The sequence below is a fragment of the Pocillopora verrucosa genome, chromosome 5 (assembly GCF_036669915.1).
Source record: "Pocillopora verrucosa isolate sample1 chromosome 5, ASM3666991v2, whole genome shotgun sequence".
Taxonomy (NCBI): Eukaryota; Metazoa; Cnidaria; class Anthozoa; order Scleractinia; family Pocilloporidae; genus Pocillopora; species Pocillopora verrucosa.
Genome location: NC_089316.1, coordinates 22,575,604 through 22,601,019, shown reverse-complemented (window position 1 = coordinate 22,601,019; position 25,416 = coordinate 22,575,604). Strand labels below are relative to the sequence as shown.

The 25,416-nt window shown below is 39.5% G+C and overlaps 2 protein-coding genes across 3 annotated transcripts; one reads left to right on the top strand and one right to left on the bottom strand.

The window, feature by feature from the left end:
- Positions 1-1,360: 1,360 nt before the first annotated feature.
- On the top strand, positions 1,361-17,084 carry LOC131775499 (NPC intracellular cholesterol transporter 1). 2 transcript variants are annotated; one of them, XM_066167651.1, is made up of 17 exons: positions 1,361-1,579; positions 1,908-3,194; positions 4,356-4,609; positions 5,816-6,215; positions 6,438-6,735; positions 7,048-7,310; positions 8,009-8,098; positions 8,498-8,688; positions 9,091-9,317; positions 10,195-10,321; positions 10,954-11,018; positions 11,904-12,030; positions 12,587-12,660; positions 13,169-13,326; positions 13,842-13,955; positions 14,825-14,899; positions 16,655-17,084. In XM_066167651.1, the coding sequence occupies exons 1-17, from the start codon at positions 1,511-1,513 to the stop codon at positions 16,868-16,870; spliced, it is 4,035 nt and encodes a 1,344-aa protein (XP_066023748.1). In that variant the 5' UTR covers positions 1,361-1,510; the 3' UTR covers positions 16,871-17,084. The 2 variants fall into 2 exon arrangements, with proteins under 2 accessions (XP_066023748.1, XP_066023749.1); XM_066167652.1 differs by having other exon boundaries at positions 16,423-16,798.
- A 1,560-nt stretch (positions 17,085-18,644) lies between these two features.
- LOC136280801 (tetratricopeptide repeat protein 28-like) lies at positions 18,645-24,739 on the bottom strand. Its single transcript, XM_066166504.1, has 4 exons — positions 24,277-24,739; positions 21,477-24,120; positions 19,805-21,254; positions 18,645-19,547 (listed from the first exon to the last, which is right to left on the bottom strand). Exons 1-4 carry the CDS (start codon positions 24,737-24,739, stop codon positions 19,536-19,538), a joined length of 4,569 nt encoding a protein of 1,522 aa, XP_066022601.1. The 3' UTR covers positions 18,645-19,535.
- Positions 24,740-25,416: the final 677 nt, after the last annotated feature.

Below are 25,416 nucleotides of genomic sequence, written 5' to 3'. Positions count from 1 at the left end.
TTTTCGAAAATATCCGTCTACAGAGATCGAATATTGTTTCGTTTTGGTTTGCACTGAGGGTCTACAGCTGTTTGCATGTGCACAAAAGTGCATACGACAACTCCGAAAGGCATTGTGGGTAGTTTTCAGGTCGCGGTTCCTCGGCCTCGAGACTTCAGGGAAATCTGAGAAAACATCCCTGTAAGGAAGAGGTACAGCGGGTTACATGAATTTATTTTGTTCGCGAAACTAACTTTATATTTGAAACTTTATGAAAAACGAAAAAAAGAACGAACTGGCCCCAATGAGAACAATTAACGAAGAGTCCTGTAACCGTTTCACCCACGAATTAAAAAAACAAACAAACAAACACGCGTCACGTGTCCTTAAACAGAATTTCACACGTCTCGGATTCAAAAGATAAAATTTCAGTGTTCACCTTGTCTTGTTTTCCTAGAAAATTCACGCGTGATGGAGTCATTTTACGTTTACCGTAAACACGCGTCACGTACAGAACGTAGAAACTCGAGTCGAAGGTTCTAGTAGTTTCCTTATTTACATATACCGCGTAATGATTCGATTTAGCGCCCAACGCGCTTAAAGTTCCAGCAACTTCTACTCATTGACCTTTGGCCCAATCCGAGACACCTGACTGATCTCGTACAGAGCTGGCAAGAGCAAAAGGGAAAAGAAAAAAAAAAAGAGAAAAAAAGGACTCAAGTTAGGTCGTCAGGACACAGAGCGTTTACAGCCATTCATTTTTTGAGATTCTCTTGAGCAAAGCAATGGTCCTCGCCGCTGATCAGCAATTCAAGCGATTACAGTAATATACAAAAAAAAAAAAAAAGGCTTCGACGGGATTCGAACCGGTGCCTCCCAGATATCGAGCCGCGATGCCATGCGTAATAAATTCTTTTCGAAAATATCGTCATGTTTCTTCTTCAGAAAATCCAGCCTCATATTTCGATTTCATACCATCACGACTGGGCACAAACCGATTACAATGAACAATTCAGAACAAGGCTAAGCCACAGGCGGCCAAGAGGCGGGCCTACCCCTGCATGAGTCACATGCGAAAGCGACGTAAACAACGCCATCGATGAGAATATAATTCATGATCAAGGTTATGTAGAGGCTCTTCTAAATCGAGGCGCGAAGATACCGTTCAGAACTATCGGATTACTTTTTATTTTTGAATTCAGGATACTGAGATGACCTTTGAGCGAACGATTTCGTGGGAGACGTAGCCTGAAACACGAAAAGTCTCGTGACTTGTGTGTCGTCATGCGATGAATAGGCTCGAATGGCCTGAGGAACCGTTGACCAATCAGCGAAGAGAATCAAGCCACATGATTGATCAGTGTATGTAACTATACTGGTGTTCACCCATGTTAGACCTTTCGCAACCGGATTTGACTGTATGAAAACTGTTATAGTTGTTAGGGATTTGTCGCCGAAAAAAAGGAGAACACAACGTAGAAATATATCTCTAGTAACTGGACTCGTCGAAGCTTGAGAAAAGTGCTTTAAAATGGCAAGAGCCGTAACATATGTTGGTTCGATCACGCTAATTGTAGTCTTCATGATGTACACATCTCCGGTAGGTCTCGATTCTTGTTGCATTATATAACCTTTATTAAACCAAGCTAGATTTTACTTAAAGAAATGTCGGTTTCATTTCTATCGGCTGGTATTGTTAATATTACTGTTGGAACGTCAAGTTGTTGAGTTCTGGAACCGCGATTAAAGGTTGAAGGTGAAGGTCTTTCGTAATCATGAACATGTTGGAGGCGTATGCTTGCAAAATCATTTGTGTACTAGAAATTTATCAGCGCTTTTCTGAACTACAAACTAACCTCGGTAAGCTATCTGAGTGGGATCTTAGATGTATTTGGCAGTTTGTTTTAGCTAGTTTGATTTTATTTCAGGTAAATGGTGACATAGTCAAGAATCACACCAAGGGTTATTGTGTGTGGTACGATCAATGTACAACTGGGGACAAGCCGAAGAATTGCCTTTACAATGGACCGGCCAAGAATTTAACCAATCCAAAGGGTGTGCAGATATTGAACAGTTTATGCCCAGAATTGAGGGATCAACCAACTTGTTGTTCAACCAAACAACTGCAAACGTTGGATGAGAATTTGCAAACGTTGATACAACTAACCGGTCGTTGTCCCGCCTGTTGGAACAACATGAGAAGGCTGTATTGTCAGCTTACCTGCAGTCAGGATCAGTCGCTTTTCATGGATCCAACTATGGTGTACCCTTCTATTAAACAATATATCTTGGAAGTTCAATATTTTGTTTCACCTCAATTTAAACAGGGTCTGTTCGACTCCTGCAAAGACGTCACTTTTCCTGGAAACAATGAGAAGGTTTTGAGTCTCCTTTGTGGTACTACTGCCGAGCTGTGCACTCCAGATAAACTCCTTGGACACATGGGAGACCCAAACAATGGATTTGCTCCATTCACTCTCGATTTTCCTGACAATCTAACTTCAAATCTTTCATGGATGAACCAAACTGTTTTTAAGTGTAACCAGCCATTTGTGAACCCACAAACAAACAGGACAGCAAGTGTTTGTAGTTGCCAAGACTGTCAGTCCTCCTGCCCTGTACGTCCTACTGTACCACCTAAAGTAAACCCTACCAAGATTCTTGGAATGGACCTTCTCTCCTTCAGCCTGCTTGTAGTTTATTGTTTCTTGCTGACTTGCCTTGTAATCAGCTTTTTATACAAGTTGGTTTTGAGAAAAAGCTACCCCACAGTGCCTGATCAATCACAGCGATACAACAGCACCTACCCTCCAATATCAGGATCCTTGCCGCTAATGGTGGATTCTCGACCTGGTTGTTGTGAGCAGTTGGGCAGCAAACTAGAGTCATTTGTGACTCGATGGTTCACAAGATGGGGTGTATGGTGCAGCTCTCACCCGTTCTATGTCATTGTTGGATGTATTCTTGTTGTTGGAATTCTTGCTAGTGGATTGTTCTATTTCTCTGTCACTACTGACCCTGTGGAACTGTGGTCTGCTCCAGACAGTACAGCACGCAAACAGAAAGAGCTTTTTGATAAAAAGTTTAAGCCTTTCTATCGCACTGAGCAGCTTATAATAAGCTCAAGAAATCCTGTCCCCACAGGCTATCATCGCTATGGAGACCAAAAGTGGGTTCCCTTTGGACCAATCTTTCATCTAGATTTGCTAAACCAGGTAACAGTATAACTTGTGGTGTCAATAATGTGGTTTATTGTACTCTAATACAATATCAGAAAGAGAATTTACATGGGTGATTTGAAAAGGAAAAAGGGGGCATTGGCATCCTGTAATGACTTAATCCTTCAACTCCCACCAGTGACTTAAACAGATTTTCTCCTTACAAGATAAGTACATACAATATCAAGCAAACAAGTGACAATAGAAAAGAGAGATATCAATAAGGCAATTGTTGGTAGATCCAGCACAAAATTATCCAGACTAAAGCATTGCTCAAACGGAGATGATGGTTTCAATTATCACATGCATTTGAACACAAACTATTATCAAAAATCATAAAGTATCATGTTGTTTGGACATGTTCAAATTCAACATGATAGTTGATGATAGTTTTTGCCATTTGAACGAGTGGATGATAGTTTTGTGTTCAGCAATTATGCTAAAAATGGGCCGAAACCTAAATAGCAAATGGTAAATGACAAATCGCCACTAAAATTTCTCAGAGTGTCTTATAGTTCATTCTCGTTATCTTGTGACAGGCTTCAGTATCTTTGATTCACAACTCACTGACCTTGGTGCATTTTGTTTACAATTACGCGATCTCTTTGCATAATTTTGTCAACTATCATCAATTATCATGAACTGTTTAAATGTGAACATGATAAGAAGTGATAGTGAACCAAAGTTAAAACTATCATCAGCTATCATGACTGTTTGAACAGGGCTTAACATCACACTGTATTGATAAGGAGAAATAATGTCTGGCTACCATTGGAGTTAAATGGTGTATACTTAACTCAGTTTTCTGTTTGTATTAGTATTTGCAATATTTAGACTGGCTGACATAGTTCAACTTAAAAGCTGGTTTAAGTGGGAGCCTATAATGACATGGCCAGACCACAACACTGGGAGCTACATGTACATTCCCTACTCTTTGTGAGAAGTACATGCAGCAGACTGGGCCTATGGTGTATCGTCCTTATCCAAGAATACTAGAATTTCTTTGCTATAGCATAGCAAAGGTAGCAGATTCTCTTAACCACGTAAAGCCATCATTTGTAATAACAACAGATTTTACTGCTATACTCAACATTCAGAAACTGATAAAAAAAGAAAGGGATTCAACAGTCATTGTAACATTTTTATGTCTATTTTTAGGCTTTAGATCTTCAAAATGAAATTACCAACATGAGAGTTCACTATGAAGACACAAACATCACATTGCAAGATATCTGCTTCCAGCCTTTGGCCCCTCAGATTCAAGCTTGTACCATACAAAGTGTCTTTCAATATTTTCAAAACAACAAAACAAGGCTGAACAAGTGCTTAACCAGCATGGGTCATAACTGTAAAGATGATCCACACGACTTCAGGGCAGCTGACTTTCATGATCATATACTAGCTTGCACAGAGTAAGTTGTAACTATTCTTGGAGAGTAAATTGTTGTGTCAATTTGAACAAGGCCAAAATCTGAAGTCAGCACAGCTGTATGTTGCAGGGTAGTCGTACGAAGGTGCAATAGGTCTATGATCTAAACTGTGCTGGTGGCTGAATGTAATTTTGCTTGCACAGTGAGAACAAATTTTTCCTTTATAACATATGTGGTTGCTCTCTTCAAGGCGGTTCAAGATGTTGGTATTAGATTCTTATTTTCAGTGTTTGATCAAAATTCTCCAAATAAGCCAGCATAAATTGGTCTAACAGCTCTGTTGTCTACTGCTTTCTAATGACAACTTGCTATGTTGTCAGCCCTACATGTAGGGATGTTTCTAGGAAAATGGAATGTGTTTATGTACAATCTGCTGGCTTTTTTCTCACCCTCCCCTCCCTCTCCACACTTTTTGTCATTTATTCATCCCACACGCCAGTCAAAAGGTGTCAGTAGGTGGTGCCTATGCCGCAGTGACCTCCTTACAGCTGAAGGGATTGCTGCCTTCCTTTTGCTACTTAACCCTTCAACTCCCATGAGTGACCAAGACAGAATTTCTCCTTACAATATCAATACAATATCAACCAGATAAGTGATGAGAATAAAGAGAAAATATCAATTTGGGGATAAGTAGTTGATCCAATACAAAATTCTCTGAACGAACATCATAAGAATTGTATGGTTGGCAGTAAGGAGAAATACAAATTTGATCTGGGAGTTAAAGGGTTTAAGTACATGTCTGGTTATTTGTCTCACATAGCACTCACTTCAGATGTGGTCTCTATCTTATTAGTATATCACACAGGTGAATAGTCCTTTTCTTGCTTGCTGATTGGCTAGTTCAGAAGTGATTAGCAATTACTGTTCAACTCAAAGCAGCTGAAGAGACAAAATCTTGCATCAACTTAAATTTCAGAACACTTTTCAGATCAAACTAAATTATTTTGGTTTCTGTGTGATATATACTAAGAAAATTATTCACCTACATGTTAGCAAAAGTGGTGGATATTTACCCAGCTGTTTTGCTGCTTGGTAAATATCCATCACTATTGACCTCTGCTTGGGTGTATAATTGTTAAACAAGTGACTTCATAACCTCCTTAAATAAATGTTCTTCTTTACTTGTGTACTGACCAAATTGAATAACTGTAAACTTTTTCTTACACTGCTAATATTTCCCTTTTTTAGTTCGCCCACATCAGAAAATGAACCTAAGTTGAAAGAACCGTGCTTGGGTGCTTATGGTGGACCTGTGAACCCCAACATTGCGTTAGGAGGCTTCCATAATGGTGCCTATCAAAATGCTACAGCCTTGATCATAACCTTCGTTGTGAATAACTTCAAAGAGAAGAGCAAGCTATCTAAAGCAATGGCATGGGAAAAACAGTTCTTAGATTTTATGCACAGATACACGCATAACAAGTCCAATAACAATCTTACTATAAGTTACTCTGCTGAGCGTAGCATTCAAGATGAGCTGGACCGTGAGAGCAACACTGATATTTTTACCATACTGGCCAGCTATATGATCATGTTTATATATATCACTATAGCTCTGGGACAGTTCAAGAGTTGTGACAGAATTTTGGTAAGCTAATATTTTCAAGGGTCTGAAACTAATTTTGTTGGATGATTGAAAATACAAAATAGAACTTACCAGTAAGATCAGTCAATAATTTGTGTATTTTTTGATTCATACATGTATCCTGTATATGTTGTCATTACATATTAATTTTTTTGCCTGTGGTTTGAATATTCTATAGTGGATTCAATTTTGTGGGTCTTAAATTTCATGATGTTATCTCCTCAGATTGACTCCAAATTTACCCTTGGATTCAGTGGCATCTTGGTTGTGTTATTCTCAGTTCTTTCTTCAGTTGGCTTTTGGAGTTTTGTTCGTGAGCCAGCAACTCTCATTATCATTGAAGTGGTGCCATTCCTTGTATTAGCAGTGGGTGTGGACAACATCTTTATTCTTGTGCAGGCATATCAGCGCCAGGATCAACATGCAGAAGGGGATGTACCTCATAAAATTGGGCGTGTTTTGGGTGAAGTAGCACCAAGTATGCTCTTAACTTCTTTATCGGAGTCTGTTGCTTTCGCAATAGGTGAGTATTATTTAACATCGATTGTCAATGACTTTGAGATCAAACATGTCCATATTCTCAGAATTTACAATGAGTTTTGAAGATTACTTGTGTTGCAGTGTACTTTATGTTTAAAATAATTCCAAAGCAATAATTCAGAGGTCCATCAACTTTTTTCCAAATGGCTACTGATTGCAGCACTGATGGCTGTGGTCGTTAAAGAGGCTGTACAAAGTTAAAGCAAGCAAGTGAAGTGTGAAACACATGTAGTAGAACTGGCAGTAACATCTGCTTGTACTGTCCGGTTTTAATTTTGTTATGCTTTTTCTCCAGGTGCAATGTCAACTATGCCAGCAGTAAGAATATTCTCACTTTACGCAGCAGCAGCTGTTTTCTTTGACTTCTTGCTCCAAGTTACAGCATTTGTGGCCCTGATGTCTTTAGATGCTAAACGCCAAGAGAACAACCGCTTGGATGTTTTGTGTTGTGTAAAGCAGCCAAAAGATGACAGCCAAGACCATATGATTTGCGTTTATACTTTCATGAAGAACTACTTTGCAGAAGTTTTACTTTCAGACTACAGTAGACCTACAGTGGTGAGGTTCTGAAGTCTTCCAGTGCTAATTGCAGGGTTTATTTTAGAAATTAACTGCAGCAAGTCCAGTGGAACCTGTTCTTCAATTTTAGGGGGCTCTTTTTCAGTTTGTTATGATGCAAATGTGGCTTGTTTGAGGATCATACATGTAGAAGTGTACATAAAACAAAGAGGAAGATCGCTCAAAAGTCTGCATGGAGTCTGAAGCCAGTTTAACTTAAAACCCATTTTGAACTTCAGTGTACAAATAACTTATTATGTGTCCATTTTTTCATGAACTATGCTCTGTACTTCTGAAAAACTGTTTTGGCGTCTTGTCATGTGTACAATTTCCATTTTTTTGTTGTTGTTTTGTTTTTTTTTTTAGTAAAACACCAATTTTCATTGTGATGGCATTCATGTGTAAGAGTACACACACATCTGCAATTGTAGCAAATGACTAAGACCAAATTGAAATACATTCATTTGATTACATGTGTGTGTATAACTTCACGTTATGTAAGTAATTACACATGCTTGATGTGTGTGTGTGTGTGTGTGTGTGTGAGGGTGCTGCAGTATCCACAAGTAGTATTGTAGTTTCTTTTCTTCTGCTACTGCGACATTAATTGTATACTGATGCTTATGCACTATTGTCAATGTGACTTATACCATGTATGTCAAACTTAGACTTTTTTTTTTCATTATATGCTTGTAAAGATTGCCCTCTTCACTGGTCTTCTGTTTGCAAGCATTGCAGCCATCCCCCACTTAGACATTGGCCTTGATCAAGAACTTGCACTGCCCAAGGTAATGGACAAAAATGATTTTTCTTTTTCTTTTTTTTTTTTTTTTCTTTTTGCTTTTGACTAGGAGCAGGTCTTGACCTAGGGAGAAAATTTAGTGTCTGACTTTAATCAAAATGGCATTTCCACTATGAAATAGCAAAAGTTTCCGGTGTCCACTTTTTGTAGATAATTTTGAAGTGATTAACAGGTAACTTCTCCCTATAATATCCATACATTCTCCAGCAAACAGGTAATGAGAAAACTCAAACTTATCAGGCAGAAGTTTGAATTTTGATCTCACACCAAATTCTTGTAACTAATTTAAAAGTAAATTTAGAGCAGCTCAAAGTAGGAACTAACAATCAGAACTTAGGAGTTAAATGGTTGAAAAGGTACCATGTATGTTTCTTTTCCCTCATAGGATTCTTACCTCTTGAACTGGTTCGGTGACATGAAAGAATATCTACATGTTGGTCCACCTGTGTATTTTGTGGTTAATGGAGGCTATGATTATGAACATCCCTCGGGACAAAACAAGATTTGTGGCTCGGCAGGCTGTGATTCCTCTTCTTTAGTACAACAAATCTACAGTGCTTCACTGATCCCTGAAGAGTAAGTTCTTTAAGATTTCTCACAGTCCATAGTGCTGATTATGATCAGAATGCAGTTGATATGGGGAACTGTGGGGTTAGTTCTTTTGCAACCATGTGTAGTGTATACACATGTGTAGATGTACATGTTCAACCATATACTGAAAGTTACAGACAAATTATTGTTACTGCATGCAGTTGAGATTATTGTTGTTTTCCAGGACACAATCAGTCTTCAGCTTTTTTTTTTCTGGCATTTTCTGAGTTCCACAGTATGTTCATAAAGGAATCAGTTGGAATCCATTTTCTCATTATTATTATTATGATTATTATTATTATGATGATGATGATGATTATTATTGTGATGATGATGATTATTATTATTATTATTATTACATTATTATCATTATTATTCTTTAACCAGATCTAAGATAGCTATGTCAGCATCGTCTTGGTTAGATGACTATTTCAGCTGGATTGAACCTAACAGGGAGAACTCGTGTTGTCGTATTAAGTACAAAAGGAACGAGACATGTTTCCGTACAACAGTAATGCCACCTAACTCAACTAACACAACAACTCCAGCACCTGCTGTCATCTGTTATAATGAAACAACACCTGTAGTGCCTTACGTCTTCTGTAATGCAACAGGTGAGTGCTTGCTTTCCTGCAGACATCAAAGGTTAGGTTGGTTTACATGTAAGTGATGTGGCCTGTAAGGCTGAAGTAAATTTATTCCACTCTCCACTCTCCAGTTCTCAGGAAAAACGCTTTTACCTCTGACAGTGCCCCTCTCTCCACCCACAAGTTTTTCAGGAATGCCAACAACCCCTTCCCCCTTCCCCCCAACAACCCCTTCCCCCCTCCCCCTCCCCCTCCCCCTCCCCCTCCCCTGCCATTTGAACTTTTAAAGGTTGGTTTGTTCAAATTCCTGCCCTGCTGAGCTAAGTTTGTGTTCTAAAATGCCCAACCAAGTGCCAGATTGAATGGTCCGTGTTTTGTAAGAGGCAAAATCAGTAACCATGACTTCTTGCATATTCAGCAAGCTTTAAAAACCCAGATGTTGTAAACCTTTTCTTCTGAGCCATTTACTCATGAAAGTGGAAAGGAAATGATTACTGACTAAATATTCTCTTGATTGATTAACAAATTCTCCTGGTCAGCATTAGAGTAAATGTATAGAAAACAGTATGGAGAATATGCATACTGATGTTAGGGTGTAATGGGTGAACATAAACATTCAGCACCAGTCTTTCTCAACCCTTTACACCCTAACATCAGTGTGTATATTCTCCATATTGTTCTCTATACATTTCCTAAGGTGCTGAAGAGGAGAATTTGTTTAACAATCAAGAGCTTCTTTAGTTGGTGATCATATCCTTTATTCTCATGACCTTAATGTGTGACTTAGGGGTGATATTGTAAGGAGAAATTAGATGCAAGTCACTCTGAGGGGTTGAAAGGTAAATTTCATATATGAATTTAATTTCTTACTGTCTTTCTGTGCCTGTTCTTTTTTTTTTTTTAGTTGATGATGACCTGTGCAAACCATGCCTGAATTTAAGCCAGAAGGGTCAGAGACCAACCCCAAAGCAGTTTGATAAGTTCCTGCCATTTTATCTCAAGGACAACCCAGAGACAAAATGCACCAAAGGGTAAGGAATTCAAGCTCACCTTAAAATGATGTAAATGGCACCAAGGTTGCTGGCAGCCATTGAAGAAGAAATCTACTGTACCTGTACTGTAATTTAGTATTGTCAACTGAGTTGATAATGTAAATTGGCCAATGTAAAATGCTTCAAAGCTGACATTTGAGCATCCAGTTGGTTCAACTGGTTAAATAGTCAAACTAGCTAAAACAGTTAAACTTCACCAATTGCACGATGTGTCTCAGTTGGTCGAAGAATTGAAGAAACTCCAGGGGGGTGGGGTAAGAAAAGGGAAGAGGTGCCTTTGTGTTTAAAATTCTAGTTATGTTAGTCTTCTTGGGCTGTAAACTAAGGCACCACATTAGGAAAAGTTACTGGCGTTTCCTATTATGTTATTTATCTGTTGATTGAAAAGAAAATTGTACGAATTACGTCTGGTTCTGTAGCCCCTGACCAAAATTTTGGTCTTCTCGAATTTTGAAAAAAAATTATCCCTTGATCATATTTAGAGAGATCTATTCTCACCAGTAAGACTCTTTCTCTTTCCTCCCCCCCCCCCCCCCTTTGCCATAAAACAAAGCATAAATAACTATGCGGTAAACTTTCACCTGATATGCACTGTTGTATTTCCTCTCCAGTGGTCATGCAGCATATGGCGACGCTCTCCTGTTTGGTGACAAAAGTGATAAGTACCCTATTCAAGGTGAGTATGCATTGTATATCTGTATGTTTTGTGGTAATTCTTGCGTCAGAGTACACTATTTCACTCCCAAGCCTTGCTGGCAGATCGGTTAATTTTTAAGAGGAAAGTTGAACCAAAACACTGAAATAAAAAGAATATACCCACATGACAACAAAAAGAGAGGCAAAGGTTCGTTAGATCTAAAGATTAATTCTCCTGGCGGTTTGCTGTTCAATTGTTACAATTTTACCTCTGCGAATTTGGGGTTTAATAACACATAATACCCTCGTTGATATTGCTGTGCCTTCTCCTCGCCTTTTTGGGTGAAAATGAACTGATGTTGCTTCTGATAGTGAATTATTCATACAGTGAGCGTTATTTGCTTGGCCATTTTAAGCTGGTAAGAATCGGAAGATTGATCAGTGGTAAATAAATGATCACACTATGACATTAATGATCGACTTTTGTCTTAAAAATGATATAAGGACATAATTTCTTTTCACAGTATAAGGGAAAAGGAATTCACGTAAACTCAGATGATCTGGGCAATTTCGATATTAATTATTTTGGTAATTCGATGTAGCTGTGACAAGACGTTGTTAACTAGTGCCACAGTGAAGTTTTCGAAATCTTGAAAGAATCTTCTGAATGGAAGTGCTTTGCGAATGAAATTTAACGATGTACTCCATTTAAAGAGTAACCACAATTTTACATTAGACATTCGAACTTCTTCATCATCCAGAAGCACATGGAAAAAAAATTTTATGTTCGGAGGCTCGAGCCCGCGGAGACCATAAGCTTCCAAAATGAAAAAAAATTAATATAATAAAATAAAAATTTAAAAAAAAAACCAAAAGTGAACTACGGATCAATTATCGATATGTTCTTTCCTTGTTTTTTTTCCAGCCTCTTACTTTATGTCCTACCACAAAATCCTTAAAACTTCACCAGAGTACACAGCAGCTTTGAAGAGCGCTCGTGAAATTGCGAAAAACATCTCGAAGACACTTGGCGTGGAAGTGTTCCCATACAGGTGAGAAAATACACCAAGTAGAAAGGGCCCAGTTTAAATATCATAAATTTGATGAAACACCGCCCCAGATTAATCGCTGCGAATGGGAGCAAAATTTCAGAAAGAATGAAAGCTGCTCTTAAACAGAAGCTTGTGGCGTTTATTGGGAGGGTTTAAGGAAGTTAAGTAAAGAGGAATGGTTCACCAATACTTATCCCACTTTTTACGGGCTAAACATAGCCGAGCATGAAAGCCGTCCCTTGTATAATTGCTGCATCTGAGACGTTGTTAATCAATAATTTCCGCGGCTTGACGAGACCAAACAACACCTTCCTAGGATATTGCCCCTATTCCATAGGATATTGTCGCTTGTATCTTCTTTGTACTGCTTAGCATGGTACGCTAAAGAACCCATGCGCTTATCGCATAGAGTAGGGAATGTATCTCCCGGTGTTGTAGTGTGTACTTGTTGGTTATACAGGCCCACATTTAAACCAGTCTTAAAGCTGAACTGGGCCAGCCTGTCTTAACACGCAAATGAATTTATAAACTGTTTATTTATTTACCTTTATTTCAGTGTATTCTACGTTTTCTACGAACAATACCTTACGGTTGCGAATGACACTTGGGAAAATCTTTTGTATTGTGCAGGTCAGTTTATTTAAAAAGTAAGATTTGGGCAAATCCTAAGTCGCCATTTTAAAGTAAATTTGAATTGATTTTCCACGAAAACCTCGAGCAATATGATTGTTATTCCAGGAGGTTCTTAACTGCAGATAACGTTAAGTGATCATGTTAATTCTACATGCCACTTGATGCCGTCAAATATTGATATTATAATAACGCAAAACTGCAAAGCAAACTGCCTAAAGCGCGGGAAAACGCGGGTAACCAAGTCGTGATTGGTTGAAGTTTTGTATCTGATGGTTAAGAGAGTGGTGTGAGTTTTTTGGACCAATAAAGTGTTGATTCTGACTACAGTCAAACGAGACATTCAATGGAAAAGTTTATTTAGGATGAGTCAGTCAGTCTTCTAGTATACGCATTCTGACATAATCTTAACATATGCACCCTGAAACTAGGGGTTTTACAAAAAGAACCTGTGCTTAGCCAGATACCAACACCACTAGAATATTACATTTGTCATTCTTTTTTTTAGCTGCCATCTTTGTGGTGACCTTCCTTCTCTTGGGATTCAATCTGAGCATAGCGTTGATAGTAACCTTTACAGTGGCTATCATCATTGTCAATTTGATGGGTCTGATGTACATATGGAACATTTCTCTAAATGCCGTCTCGCTTGTCAATCTTGTAATGGTATGTATGATGATCTGGGGGTTAATTTTTAAATACAGCGGTTAAACGTTAGACGTGCGCAAATGGGCCAATGTCAGCCAGACGCATGCCAATACCCGCGCAAAACTTAAAACGAAAATTATTGAAAGAAAGGTTTTCACGCAAAATTTACGAAAATAAATTGCAACGTTGGTACAAATCTTCAGAAGCATTACATTAATTTCAAAAGGTATACGCATTCTATCTTACTGTGACTTGACGGTTTGGGCTAAAAATACGGTATCTGTGATATTAGGAGGCATTATTACGAATATGCAAGGTCCTATTGTTAGTTGATGTGATACTTGTACCTTGCTCAAAAGTGAAGAAGTGAAGCAGTGATAAAACCCAAAAATAAAAATTCTTGATATCAGACCATCTCGGTGATAGTTAGTTTTGTTTGGACGAATTGTGTTTTGTTTTACCATATACTGGATGACAAACCATAGTCTCTCACAACTTATATGATAACCCAGACAATTATGTTTTCCTCGCAGGCTGTTGGTATTTCAGTAGAGTTCTGCTCTCACATTGCGCGGGCTTTTACCGTCAATGCACAACCATCAAGAGTAGAAAGAGCCAAAGAAGCTCTAGCAAAAATGGGCAGCTCAGTAAGTCAGTTATGGTTTGCATAACTTTGTAACATCTTCATTTAAGCCAACCTAAACACAGAGCCGGTTGAATACTCGAGGTCTATCCCAAATCATGGTTTTACGCAATCAGTGCGCCTTAGGCTTTCTATAGAAGAGGGTTATTTAATCAAATAAATGTCTTCCCTCTGTTAGCTTTAGGCGCTCTTAACACTGTTCACAAGGGATAAATGTTCAAATAAAAGGTTCAGCTAAATTGAAAATTAATTGGGACGCGTTTTTTACAAAACAATGGCTCAATTTTGTTTAAATAAGCAGACCATAGTATATATAATTATGCAGATAGCTTTGTAGCTGTAGAATGCAACTTGCAAAGTAAAACAGCTATGCCTATTCTTCACGTCCTAGTTTCCTGTTGAGCAACTTTATGTCCTTCAGACGATTACCCGTTATTTCCCCATTTCTTAATTTGTAACAGGCCATTTTTATCGATGCACGTACAGTATGCACATTGTACTTAACACAGTTTGTTGTTAAATCATGGGTAACTGTCTTAAACGCTCTCAAAAGAAAAAAATGACGTGTACCGAAAATGCCTGGAAACATTTAGCTGACCAAGTCGTAACGGGGTTATATTTAGCATCCGATTGGTTGAGAGAGTTTAGCGAGTATCCTACTGACCAATCACAGGGCGTAGTTAAGCAAGAGCAATGCAAACCTGGATTCCTTCTGACAGTCACCTTCGGTTTTGTGGCAGCCAGCCTTAGTGACCAGGCCTTGGAGATTTGACAGCTTGCACGTGAATTGTATATATTATCGTATATTGAAATGTAATTTTAAAATAACCAGCACTTACCTTACTTTGCCTTGGCTTTTTTTTTTTTGTACAGGTTTTGAGTGGAATTACATTAACAAAGTTTTCTGGGATCTTAGTGCTTTACTTTTCTAAGTCTCAAATATTTCAGGTGAGCATTTCTTGTATCTCGCGAATAAAACTCTTGCAATGTCTATCGCGTGAATGACATAATAAGCTCTTCCCTACATGCTCAATCCCTCAATTTCAACGAAGGTAAGCTTAAGGCACAACTAAAACATCTTTATTGTTAAGTTTTTGCGCGTGGCTTCGTTTTGAAAGTGAGGATGCCCTGACGCTACTGAGGAATGTAACGATAAAACACCCTCCTACAGTAAATGGCGGCTAAAAGTTAAACTACTAAGGATCAGGATGGGGATAACTGTTGTATCCGAGCAAGGGGCTGGTGAAGAAAATGCTTGACAATAAATTTCAATAGATCAGCCAATTAAAACGAACTAAAAAGCGAAAAAAACAAATCAAAACCAAAAAATACAGCAAAAAGTTCAAACGAAACATCATGGGAACTGACTGAACTTGTAACAACCGCATTAGAGACACATTTAGAAATTTGAAAGTCTTGATACTTTTTTTAAAGCTTTCTCTTACTAACAGAAGTAGAAACACAGATTAACCCATCATTAAAGAGCCCCTTTTTAAATAGTGTGAAAAAGATAATATTTATCAAGCGTATCACCGTTTTTTATAACCTCCACTGGCATGGAGGTAAAGCAGTTGGCTTTTTACAAGCGTAGTTGAGAAGTAAAACACGTGACTACTGAAAAACAAATCCAGTTGGTGCTCAAAGCATATTCGAAACTAGGACTTCATGATGCGAGCTCGATTTTCTCACTAGTCGACCTCGCACTCCTTCTCTACCTCAAATGCTAAGTTTATAACAACTTTTAATGTTTTTCCACCCACGGAAGCAGTTTGTAATACTTAGAACATTTACCATCCCAAGTAAGTATTGGTGAATTTTGAACATTCTAAATCGACCGATAATATGACACTGAAATCCTCACGAGAGTCAATTATTTAATTTACAGCTGGTTTTTTAACTAGAAAAGGGTAAATGAACATGACTTCTTACCTTCTTATTACTCAAAGTACAAGAGTGTTTGTTATTTAAAGAAAGTTTACTCCACAAATGTGTTAACTTAGGAATAAAAGATTTATGATCAAAGCTCTAAAAATTAAAGGAGTGTTAAACAAGATTGAAACCCGTATTCCCCAGGTCCCAATAAGATTTTTTACGTGTATTCTCTAGAATCGATAATCTTACAGCGTTTCACTGCCACGTTTTAATTTTGTAGAGGATTTTCCTCGATTAGCTAGGTAAAAGTGTGTATGAGTTGCGTTGACCTAACATGTTTGCAACATCTGTATTTCTTCTCTCTGCCTTTTTTAAAAAAGCTACTTTAGATCTTTTTAGTTGGTTTCCATACGTATACATTGCCAATATTCATACGTTCCCTTGCGTTCATCTTCGTGACACTATTTGACGTGTATTTCTCAATATTGATCAGTGCATAGCCTCGATGTTACTGCGAGATGTCTCAATCGTGAGTGGTACATTTTAATGTTGAATTGAATTAAATCAGTTCTCCTTTTTATTTACTTATATTTTTTCAGGTTTTCTACTTCCGTATGTATGTTGGCATTGTAATACTGGGTGCTCTTCACGGGCTGTTACTCCTTCCTGTTTTGTTAAGTTACGTTGGCCCAGCTCCCCGAAAAGTTCCTCCCACAACGACTTCGTCCGATCACACTTCGGCCGTTTCCGAGCGCACGCCCCTAATCAAGGCGTAACTAAGCGTCAATGTAAAATAAATTCTAACCTTAACTTTAACCTTTTTCCGCCCAGGTATTCTACTTTCGCATGTATCTCGGCGTTGTTTTGATCGGCGCGCTGCATGGTCTCGTGTTTCTTCCTGTACTTCTGAGTTACGTGGGTCCGATGACTTTAAAGGCAGTGACGGTGCTGGAATGCGAGTCATCGTTAAGGCCTCATTTCTTAGAGGGCACAACGGATGATGAAAGGAGACCATTGCTCCACTCCGATCGCAGTGGAATCCAGTGACCTTGGACTGTTTGATAGAAATTGTCATTGCACATGATATTTTGTCTTTTTATGTTATATTTTAAACCTATTGTAATAACGCAAAATTAATTTATGAATAAGGAAAAAAGTGGCAAATTAATACTGATCCTAAAGCGAAGAAGCTTTTGAAAGCTGTGTTTTGTTAGTGGTGTTTGTTGCAGTTGATAAGGAAAATAAAGTTCCTAGCCTTCTACTTCTGTTGTTTCTCTTTCCACGAACTTGCTTAAAAGCAGTCGAACGAAGGGAATGAAACAAATCTTTTGGCGCTGCTCACGTTTTTTTGTTTTATTTCTTTGTTCCTTTTTTTTTCTCTCTCCACTGGATTTAGTGGTAAAAATTATGTTGTTGATGCCCTGTTTTTTTTTAAGGATCGTAACCCTTTAACTCCCAAGGTATGATATCAATTTGGAGAATTTGGTATTGGATCAACTAATAATCCCCTAATTGACATTTTACTGTATTCTCGTCACTTCTATGCATGATATTGTAAGGAGAAATTCTCTCTTGGTCACTCGTGGGAGTTCGTTTGTTTCACTGCAAGGAGCGTGAAGGATGGGAAAGTCAGTTAAAGAGATTAAGTTGGTCAGCGGTGTTAGACTACGTATTCGAATCAACACGACTATCGACGGGCATGCATGAGAGGACCAGTTCTTGTCGACCGTGCGCCAATTTCCCGTGCGTTGAGAATCCGCTTCTTCTCCAGCCCGGAGAGATACACTGTTTCAGGTCTGGCATTTGTGTTCATCCTTTTTGCTAAAAAAGTTCGTAGGGGGATGGGGCACAAGTTCCTTCGGACCCCTATTCCTACGGAAATAATTTACGCTGTCGCTGTTTTAACTAGCAAGGTTTGGTTATACTGGTCATCCTCACCGAGCTTCCTAACTTTTCGTGTCTGGTTAACGATCTTTTAAAATCAAAGGACTCATACTCCGCGCCGCCTTGAGCGCTTGGCTCCGGTCGACTGCAAAACGCTAAAAGATACGCCTCTTCTGCGGGCTAGATTTAAAATCGCCTTAAATCTAATTTTTATTCGCACCTCTGCTTCAACGTAGCTGGATTGCTCAGAGACAGCGTTCTCCTTACACCGGTCTGTTCCAAGTTTATCCTTAGTTCAATTATTTTTCTACCAATTTTTTTTCTCAGGTTATTTTCACCCTTAAAAGCCAACACTCCAAGTTCGAATTGGAAGTGCCACTTTCTAAAAACTGTTTGAATTCCAAATCTTGCATGTCACCTCGTTATAAGTTGGCCCACGAGTTTAACGAAAAGTTCAGTCTTCTGTCACAGACAGCTTATAGTTCAGGCATTAACCCTCTAACTCCCATGAGTGACCAAGACAGAATTTCTCCTTACAATATCAAGACAATATCAAGAAGATAAGTAAGGAGAATAAAGCAAACTATCAATCAGGGGATCATTGGTTGATCCAAACCTAAATTCTTCTCACTAATATCATAAGAATTGTATGGGAGACAGAAAGGAGAATTACCTATGAGATCTTGGGAGTGGAAAGGTTAACGAATAAGACGGAAGCGCGCGCTATTCAAAGTGATGGGATATGACCCATAAAATTTGCCAGAAATTTTTTTCATTTTGTTATTGACTTACCCCTCCCTTCCAACGAAATTTCAAATGACTTGCCTCATTTTTGACATTCAAATTCTTCTTTATTGAACTTACGAAATAGGTAAACAAGTAAATAGGAGTGACTAAACATATCAATAGGTTTCAGCTTTCTCGCACATTCTGAGCTTCTATTGATGCTTTGAATGATACACAAGTATCAGTAGTGGCAGTAACAACAAAACATTGAAACAAAAGTCTTTTTAACCTCTCGTTACACCATTGTGCGAATAGTTTTATCAGCCTATCTAAAATGCATCGTGATGCTTTAACAATAAGCACAATTTATAGCATTCAAACGTAAAAGAAAAATCTGATGAAATATTGTTAAGCGCAAAATTATATCCCGGCCATAAAGGTAAAAATCTGTCTTTTTAAGTCCCGGAAAACAATGTTTCTGATACAGAGGAAAAACTTTGATAAGCAATGACTAAGTAAAAATGCTCAAAATGTTTATCACATTCTCCATTTGACATAAACTAAGATATTCGAGCAATCAGACTACGGATTATTCTCAAAGATCTATGGATATGTTTCTAATAGCTTTATATCCTTCATCAGTCAAAAGCCGATCGAGAGAAAAATCTGTACAAAAAATCTTTGGAAATCGTCTTGAAGACGTCTCCACTTTGACGTTAATGTGACGCCTAAATCTTGTCTATAGTTAACAGTTTCATCCATGTTAGACTAAAAAAATATAACTTACTTGAAAAAAAAATTTTTATGAAAATCAGTTTAAGTAAGATATCAAGGATCAAAACACTTGAAAGTCCTTTTCCTTTAGAGTATCTAAAATCCTTCAAGCTCGTAAGAACAGTTCAGACGGGTGACAAGTCAAGTTTTGAAACAATAGATATCGTTAAGGACTCTCGTTGATTTTGTCTTTGGCCATCTGTTGATTCTCCCTGCTTTAAGGAGAAGACTCTTGACAAAGATTTCATCGGTAGCTTATTGGTTTCTGGTCCAAATATCACCGTTGACTTCCGCGGGCTTGATCCTTGACCTGATACAGTTCCAATGCTCACTGCCTCAGCTGAAAAATAGGAGTTAAAATTCAAGAAGGATCGTTGAGTTGTCATAGGATGTTTCCCTTGGCTATGCAAAATAAAATCTACTTTTTTTCGTTCATATCAAGGTTCTCATCGTAAATGTGTTGCAGCGATTGCATTGCACCTCAATTTGCTCGAGCAACGAAAAATTCCTAATTGCTAAAGCAAAATAACATAAAACAGCTATAATTTTGATTTAAGTCACTTGGTATTCAATAAATGTAATAAACAGAGTAATTACATTGTTCGAAGTCTGAATTTCCTTGAAATCCAGGCTGACGTCATCACCAATGAGTACAAATGGTGCCCAGTACTGCACCTCCTTGAACATTTCACTTTCTTTCATACACTTCATGGCCTGCTGGAGAGCTTCACTTGCTTTCTTGCCTTTAGAAAGTGCATCGTAGAAGAAACTCATGAACTCCAGGGTTCCCTCGTCATCAATCGCCCATAAGGTTACCACAACAGATCTAGCACCGGCACCCAAAAATGCACGCGCGATGCCGACCACACCCTCGGCCATAACCTCCCCACGAGCGGTGTAACAACAACTTAGTACAACCAGTCGAGCCCGCAGCCCAGCTTCTAGGACATCTTTCATAGTCATTAGATAGTCTTCCTCTTCTGGCTGAGAGTTTTTCCTGGTAGTGTTTGGTGCCAAGACGACTTCTCCAGTTTCCATTTTACTGTGCGCTGCAATGTGAACTAACGCCACTGATGACATTCGTTTTAACACCTTTTCTTTTGTTGCCATTTCTCCAATGAGAGGGGAATGTTTGAGGATGCGTCCGATCATCTCCGCTTCTTTCCTTGCTCCCGGGAGTTGCACCAAAAGTCCTCCCTGATAGATAATATGTTTGAAACATGGGTCGCCAACAAGTAATGCACCACTTTTCATGTGGAATTCAGCTGGGCAATCATGAATTAGTTGCAACGTCGTCAGAGACGGAAGCACACGAATACTGAAAGAATCACTAAGATATGACGACTTCGAGTCCTCCAATGCTGCATAAGGTACAAGGCAAAGTGGCCCCTCAGGAACAAAAGTTATCTCGTTGCCTTTGATCAGATCAGCAATAGGGGTAACGATGATGTCATGAAGCTTCTGTAGAGCCCTTGATTGTGAGCACCTCACATCAACTCGGATCACATCGTTGGCAACTTCCTCCTCTTTTGGCGAGCCAGGTGAAGGATTTTCGCATGAAACAGCATCTCTTCTGCCAATCTCCTTAAGGGCAGTTTTGTTCTGTAACTGGATAAAAAATTCCAATTCATCCTCATATTGATAATTGTTCACATGTAATTTTCTCATCTGAATATTATCTTCCGAGAGAAAAACCCAGAAGTGAACGCACGGTCCATTGAGAGCCATGAAAACTGTATTTGATGGAACAGAACTCAGGGAAAGGCACGAACCGCTGTTCCTTAAAATATGATCAGGCCGATATCTTGTGTCCATAAGATCTCTTAGAGCTTGAGCACGTCCTTTTTCTGCGGCAAGAAGAGCGTTCACAACTCTATCTTGAATGAGACTTGTACGCCACAAACCTTTGTATGCACTTTGGTGCTGATTACGATAAGAAATCTTCCACTGATCGTTGAGTTGAAGACTGGCCGTGATGGCATCATACACCTCTACACTCGAGTTAAAGTAGATGAAGGCCCTCATGAGATCTCCTTGGCACTCGAAACTTATTCCGAGAGAACCGAGTGAGCACGCTTCTCCAGTCATGTCCCCTACTTCTTTGGATATTTCTAGGTTACGTTGATACAACTCGATTGCCCTTTTAAACTTTTTTTGACCGAGAACAATGGTGCCGAGATGGTGATAACTTATTCCCTCTCCAGTCTTGTCTCCCACCTCTTTAGAAATTTCTAGAGAATGGTTCTGGTACTCGATTGCTGTTCGGAACTGTCCTAGACCATGATAAGCGTTGCCGAGATTGCCATAACTTCGTCCCTCTCCCGCTTTGTCTCCCACTTCTTTAGCAATTTCTAGATGACGTTGATGGTACTCGATTGCTGTTTGGAACTGTCCTAGACCAACATAAGCGTTGCCGAGATTGCCATAACTTCGTCCCTCTCCCGCTTTGTCTCCCACTTCTTTAGCAATTTCTAGATGACGTTGATGGTACTCGAATGCTGTTTGGAACTGTCCTAGACCATGATAAGCGTTGCCGAGACTGCCATAACTTCGTCCCTCTCCCGCTTTGTCTCCAACTTCTTTAGCAATTTCTAGATGACGTTGATGGTACTCGATTGCTGTTCGGAACTGTCCTAGACCATGATAAGCGTTACCGAGATTGCCATAACTTCGTCCCTCTCCCGCTTTGTCTCCCACTTCTTTAGCAATTTCTAGATGACGTTGATGGTACTCGATTGCTGTTTGGAACTGTCCTAGACCAACATAAGCGTTACCGAGATTGCCATAACTTCGTCCCTCTCCCGCTTTGTCTCCCACTTCTTTAGCAATTTCTAAATAACGTTGATGGTACTCGATTGCTGTTTGGAACTGTCCTAGACCATGATAAGCATTGCCCAGATTGCCATAACTTCGTCCCTCTCCCGCTTTGTCTCCCACTTCTTTAGCAATTTCTAGATGACGTTGATGGTAATCGATTGCTGTTTGGAACTGTCCTAGGCCAACATAAGCGTTACCGAGATTGCCATAACTTCGTCCCTCTCCCGGTTTGTCTCCCACTTCTTTAGCAATTTCTAAATAACGTTGATGGTACTCGATTGCTGTTTGGAACTGTCCTAGACCATGATAAGCGTTGCCGAGATTGCCATAACTTCGTCCCTCTCCCGCTTTGTCTCCCACCTCTTTAGCAATTTCTAGATGACGTTGATGGTACTCGATTGCTGTTTGGAACTGTCCTAGACCATGATAAGCGTTACCGAGATTGCCATAACTTCGTCCCTCTCCCGCTTTGTCTCCCTCTTCTTTAGCAGTTTCTAGATGATGTTGATGGTACTCGATTGCTGTTTGGAACTGTCCTAGACCATGATAAGCGTTGCCGAGATTGCCATAACATCGTCCCTCTCCCGCTTTGTCTCCCACTTCTTTAGCAATTTCTAGATGACGTTGATGGTACTCGATTGCTGTTTGGAACTGTCCTAGACCATCATAAGCGTTGCCGAGACTGCCATAACTTCGTCCCTCTCCCGCTTTGTCTCTCACTTCTTTAGCAATTTCTAGATGACGTTGATGGTACTCGATTGCTATTTGGAACTGTCCTAGACCATCATAAGCGTTGCCCAGACTGCCATAACTTCGTCCCTCTCCCGCTTTGTCTCCCACTTCTTTAGCAATTTCTAGATGACGTTGATGATACTCGATTGCTGTTTGGAACTGTCCTAGACCATCATAAGCGTTGCCCAGATTGCCATAACTTCGTCCCTCTCCCGCTTTGTCGCCCACTTCTTTAGCAATTTCTAGATGACGTTGATGGTACTCGATTGCTGTTTGGAACTGTCCTAGACCATCATAAGCGTTGCCCAGATTGCCATAACTTCGTCCCTCTCCCGCTTTGTCTCCCACTTCTTTAGCAATTTCTAGATGACGTTGATGGTACTCGATTGCTGTTTGGAACTGTCCTAGACCATCATAAGCGTTGCCGAGATTGCCATAACTTCGTCCCTCTCCTGCTTTGTCTCCCACTTCTTTAGTAATTTCTAGATGACGTTGATGGTACTCGATTGCTGTTTGGAACTGTCCTAGACCATGATAAGCGTTACCGAGATTGCCATAACTTCGTCCCTCTCCAGCTTTGTCTCCCACTTCTTTAGCAATTTCTAGATGACGTTGATGGTACTCGATTGCTGTTTGGAACGGTCCTAGACCAACATAAGCGTTGCCGAGATTGCCATAACTTCGTCCCTCTGCCGTTTTGTCTCCCACTTCTTTTGCAATTTCTAGATGACGTTGATGGTACTCGATTGCTGTTTGGAACTGTCCTAGACCATGATAAGCGTTGCCGAGATTGCCATAACATCGTCCCTCTCCCGCTTTGTCTCCCACTTCTTTAGCAATTTCTAGATGACGTTGATGGTACTCGATTGCTGTTTGGAACTGTCCTAGACCATGATAAGCGTTGCCGAGATTGCCATAACTTCGTCCCTCTCCCGCTTTGTCTCCCACTTCTTTAGCAATTTCTAGATGACGTTGATGGTACTCGATTGCTGTTTGGAACTGTCCTAGACCAACATAAGCGTTACCGAGATTGCCATAACTTCGTCCCTCTCCCGCTTTGTCTCCCACTTCTTTAGCAATTTCTAAATAACGTTGATGGTACTCGATTGCTGTTTGGAACTGTCCTAGACCATGATAAGCGTTGCCGAGATTGCCATAACTTCGTCCCTCTCCCGCTTTGTCTCCCACTTCTTTAGCAATTTCTAGATGACGTTGATGGTACTCGATTGCTGTTCGGAACTGTCCTAGACCACGATAAGCGTTGCCGAGACTGCCATAACTTCGTCCCTCTCCCGCTTTGTCTCCCACTTCTTTAGCAATTTCTAGATGACGTTGATGGTACTCGATTGCTGTTTGGAACTGTCCTAGACCATGATAAGCGTAACTGAGATTGCCATAACATTGTCCCTCTCCCGCTTTGTCCCCCACTTCTTTAGCAATTTGTAGATGACGTTGATGGTACTCGATTGCTGTTTGAAACTGTCCTAGACCATCATAAGCGTTGCCGAGACTGCCATAACTTCGTCCCTCTCCCGCTTTGTCTCCCACTTCTTTAGCAATTTCTAGATGACGTTGATGGTACTTGATTGCTGTTCGAAACTGTCCTAGACCATCATAAGCGTTGCCGAGACTGCCATAACATTGTCCCTCTCCCGCTTTGTCTCCCACTTCTTTAGCAATTTCTAGATGACGTTGATGGTACTCGATTGCTGTTTGGAACTGTCCTAGACCATGATAAACTTTGCCCAGATTGCCATAACTTCGTCCCTCTCCCGCTTTGTCTCCCACTTCTTTAGCAATTTGTAGATGACGTTGATGGTATTTGATTGCCTTTTTGAACTCTACTTGACCATGATAAATGGTGCCGAGATTGTAATATTTGATCATCATCACGTTTAGTTCATCATTAGATCTGTTCAGTAGATGAAGCAGACCTTTACCATTCTTGTCAATCTTAAAATTTGTCAAGGATACAGATGTCATGATTTTAACAATAATTAGGATATTAGGTAGGACCTTAAACATTGGACGTGGCTGTCTTATAAAGTTTTGCTTCTCAAATGATACGCTTATTCATAAAGTGAATATTAATATAAACCTTAACGAGCTTTCAAAGGTAATTACTTGTTTAGATTCTACCTTTTTCCCTTCTTTTAATTCAGATTTCATGAAATAATCAAAAGAGCTCCTGAGAATAAAATCATATTCGCTTGTTATAACTGCTAAAGGCGTCACTTAATAATTATACATGGGCGCGCAAATGTGGAATTTTTTTCGAGTGTTCAACTACATAGACACGAGTGAGGTATCGAGTTAACCACGAGAAGAGAAATTCCATATCTTTAAGTAACTATTTATTATTTTCTATTACATGAGTGCAACAGCCCTTTACTGAGGGAAAAGTCGACTTAATTAATAAATAAAAAAAGAAACAGCATCTAGTTTCTGAAGAAAAGTCATTGCGTGCTTTGACGACAAGGCTCAGGGTGAAAAATGGGTTGACTCGTTGCAAAAACAAACAATCAGCGTAATCTTTTAATTTACAAAACTCTCAGCTATTGGCTATTTCCTTACCGACAGAAGAAATCTTTTTGAGCACCCAGTCAAATAGGCCTGGGGCAAGTCCTCCAGTCCTCGATTATCGCTCTCAACCGCGAGAA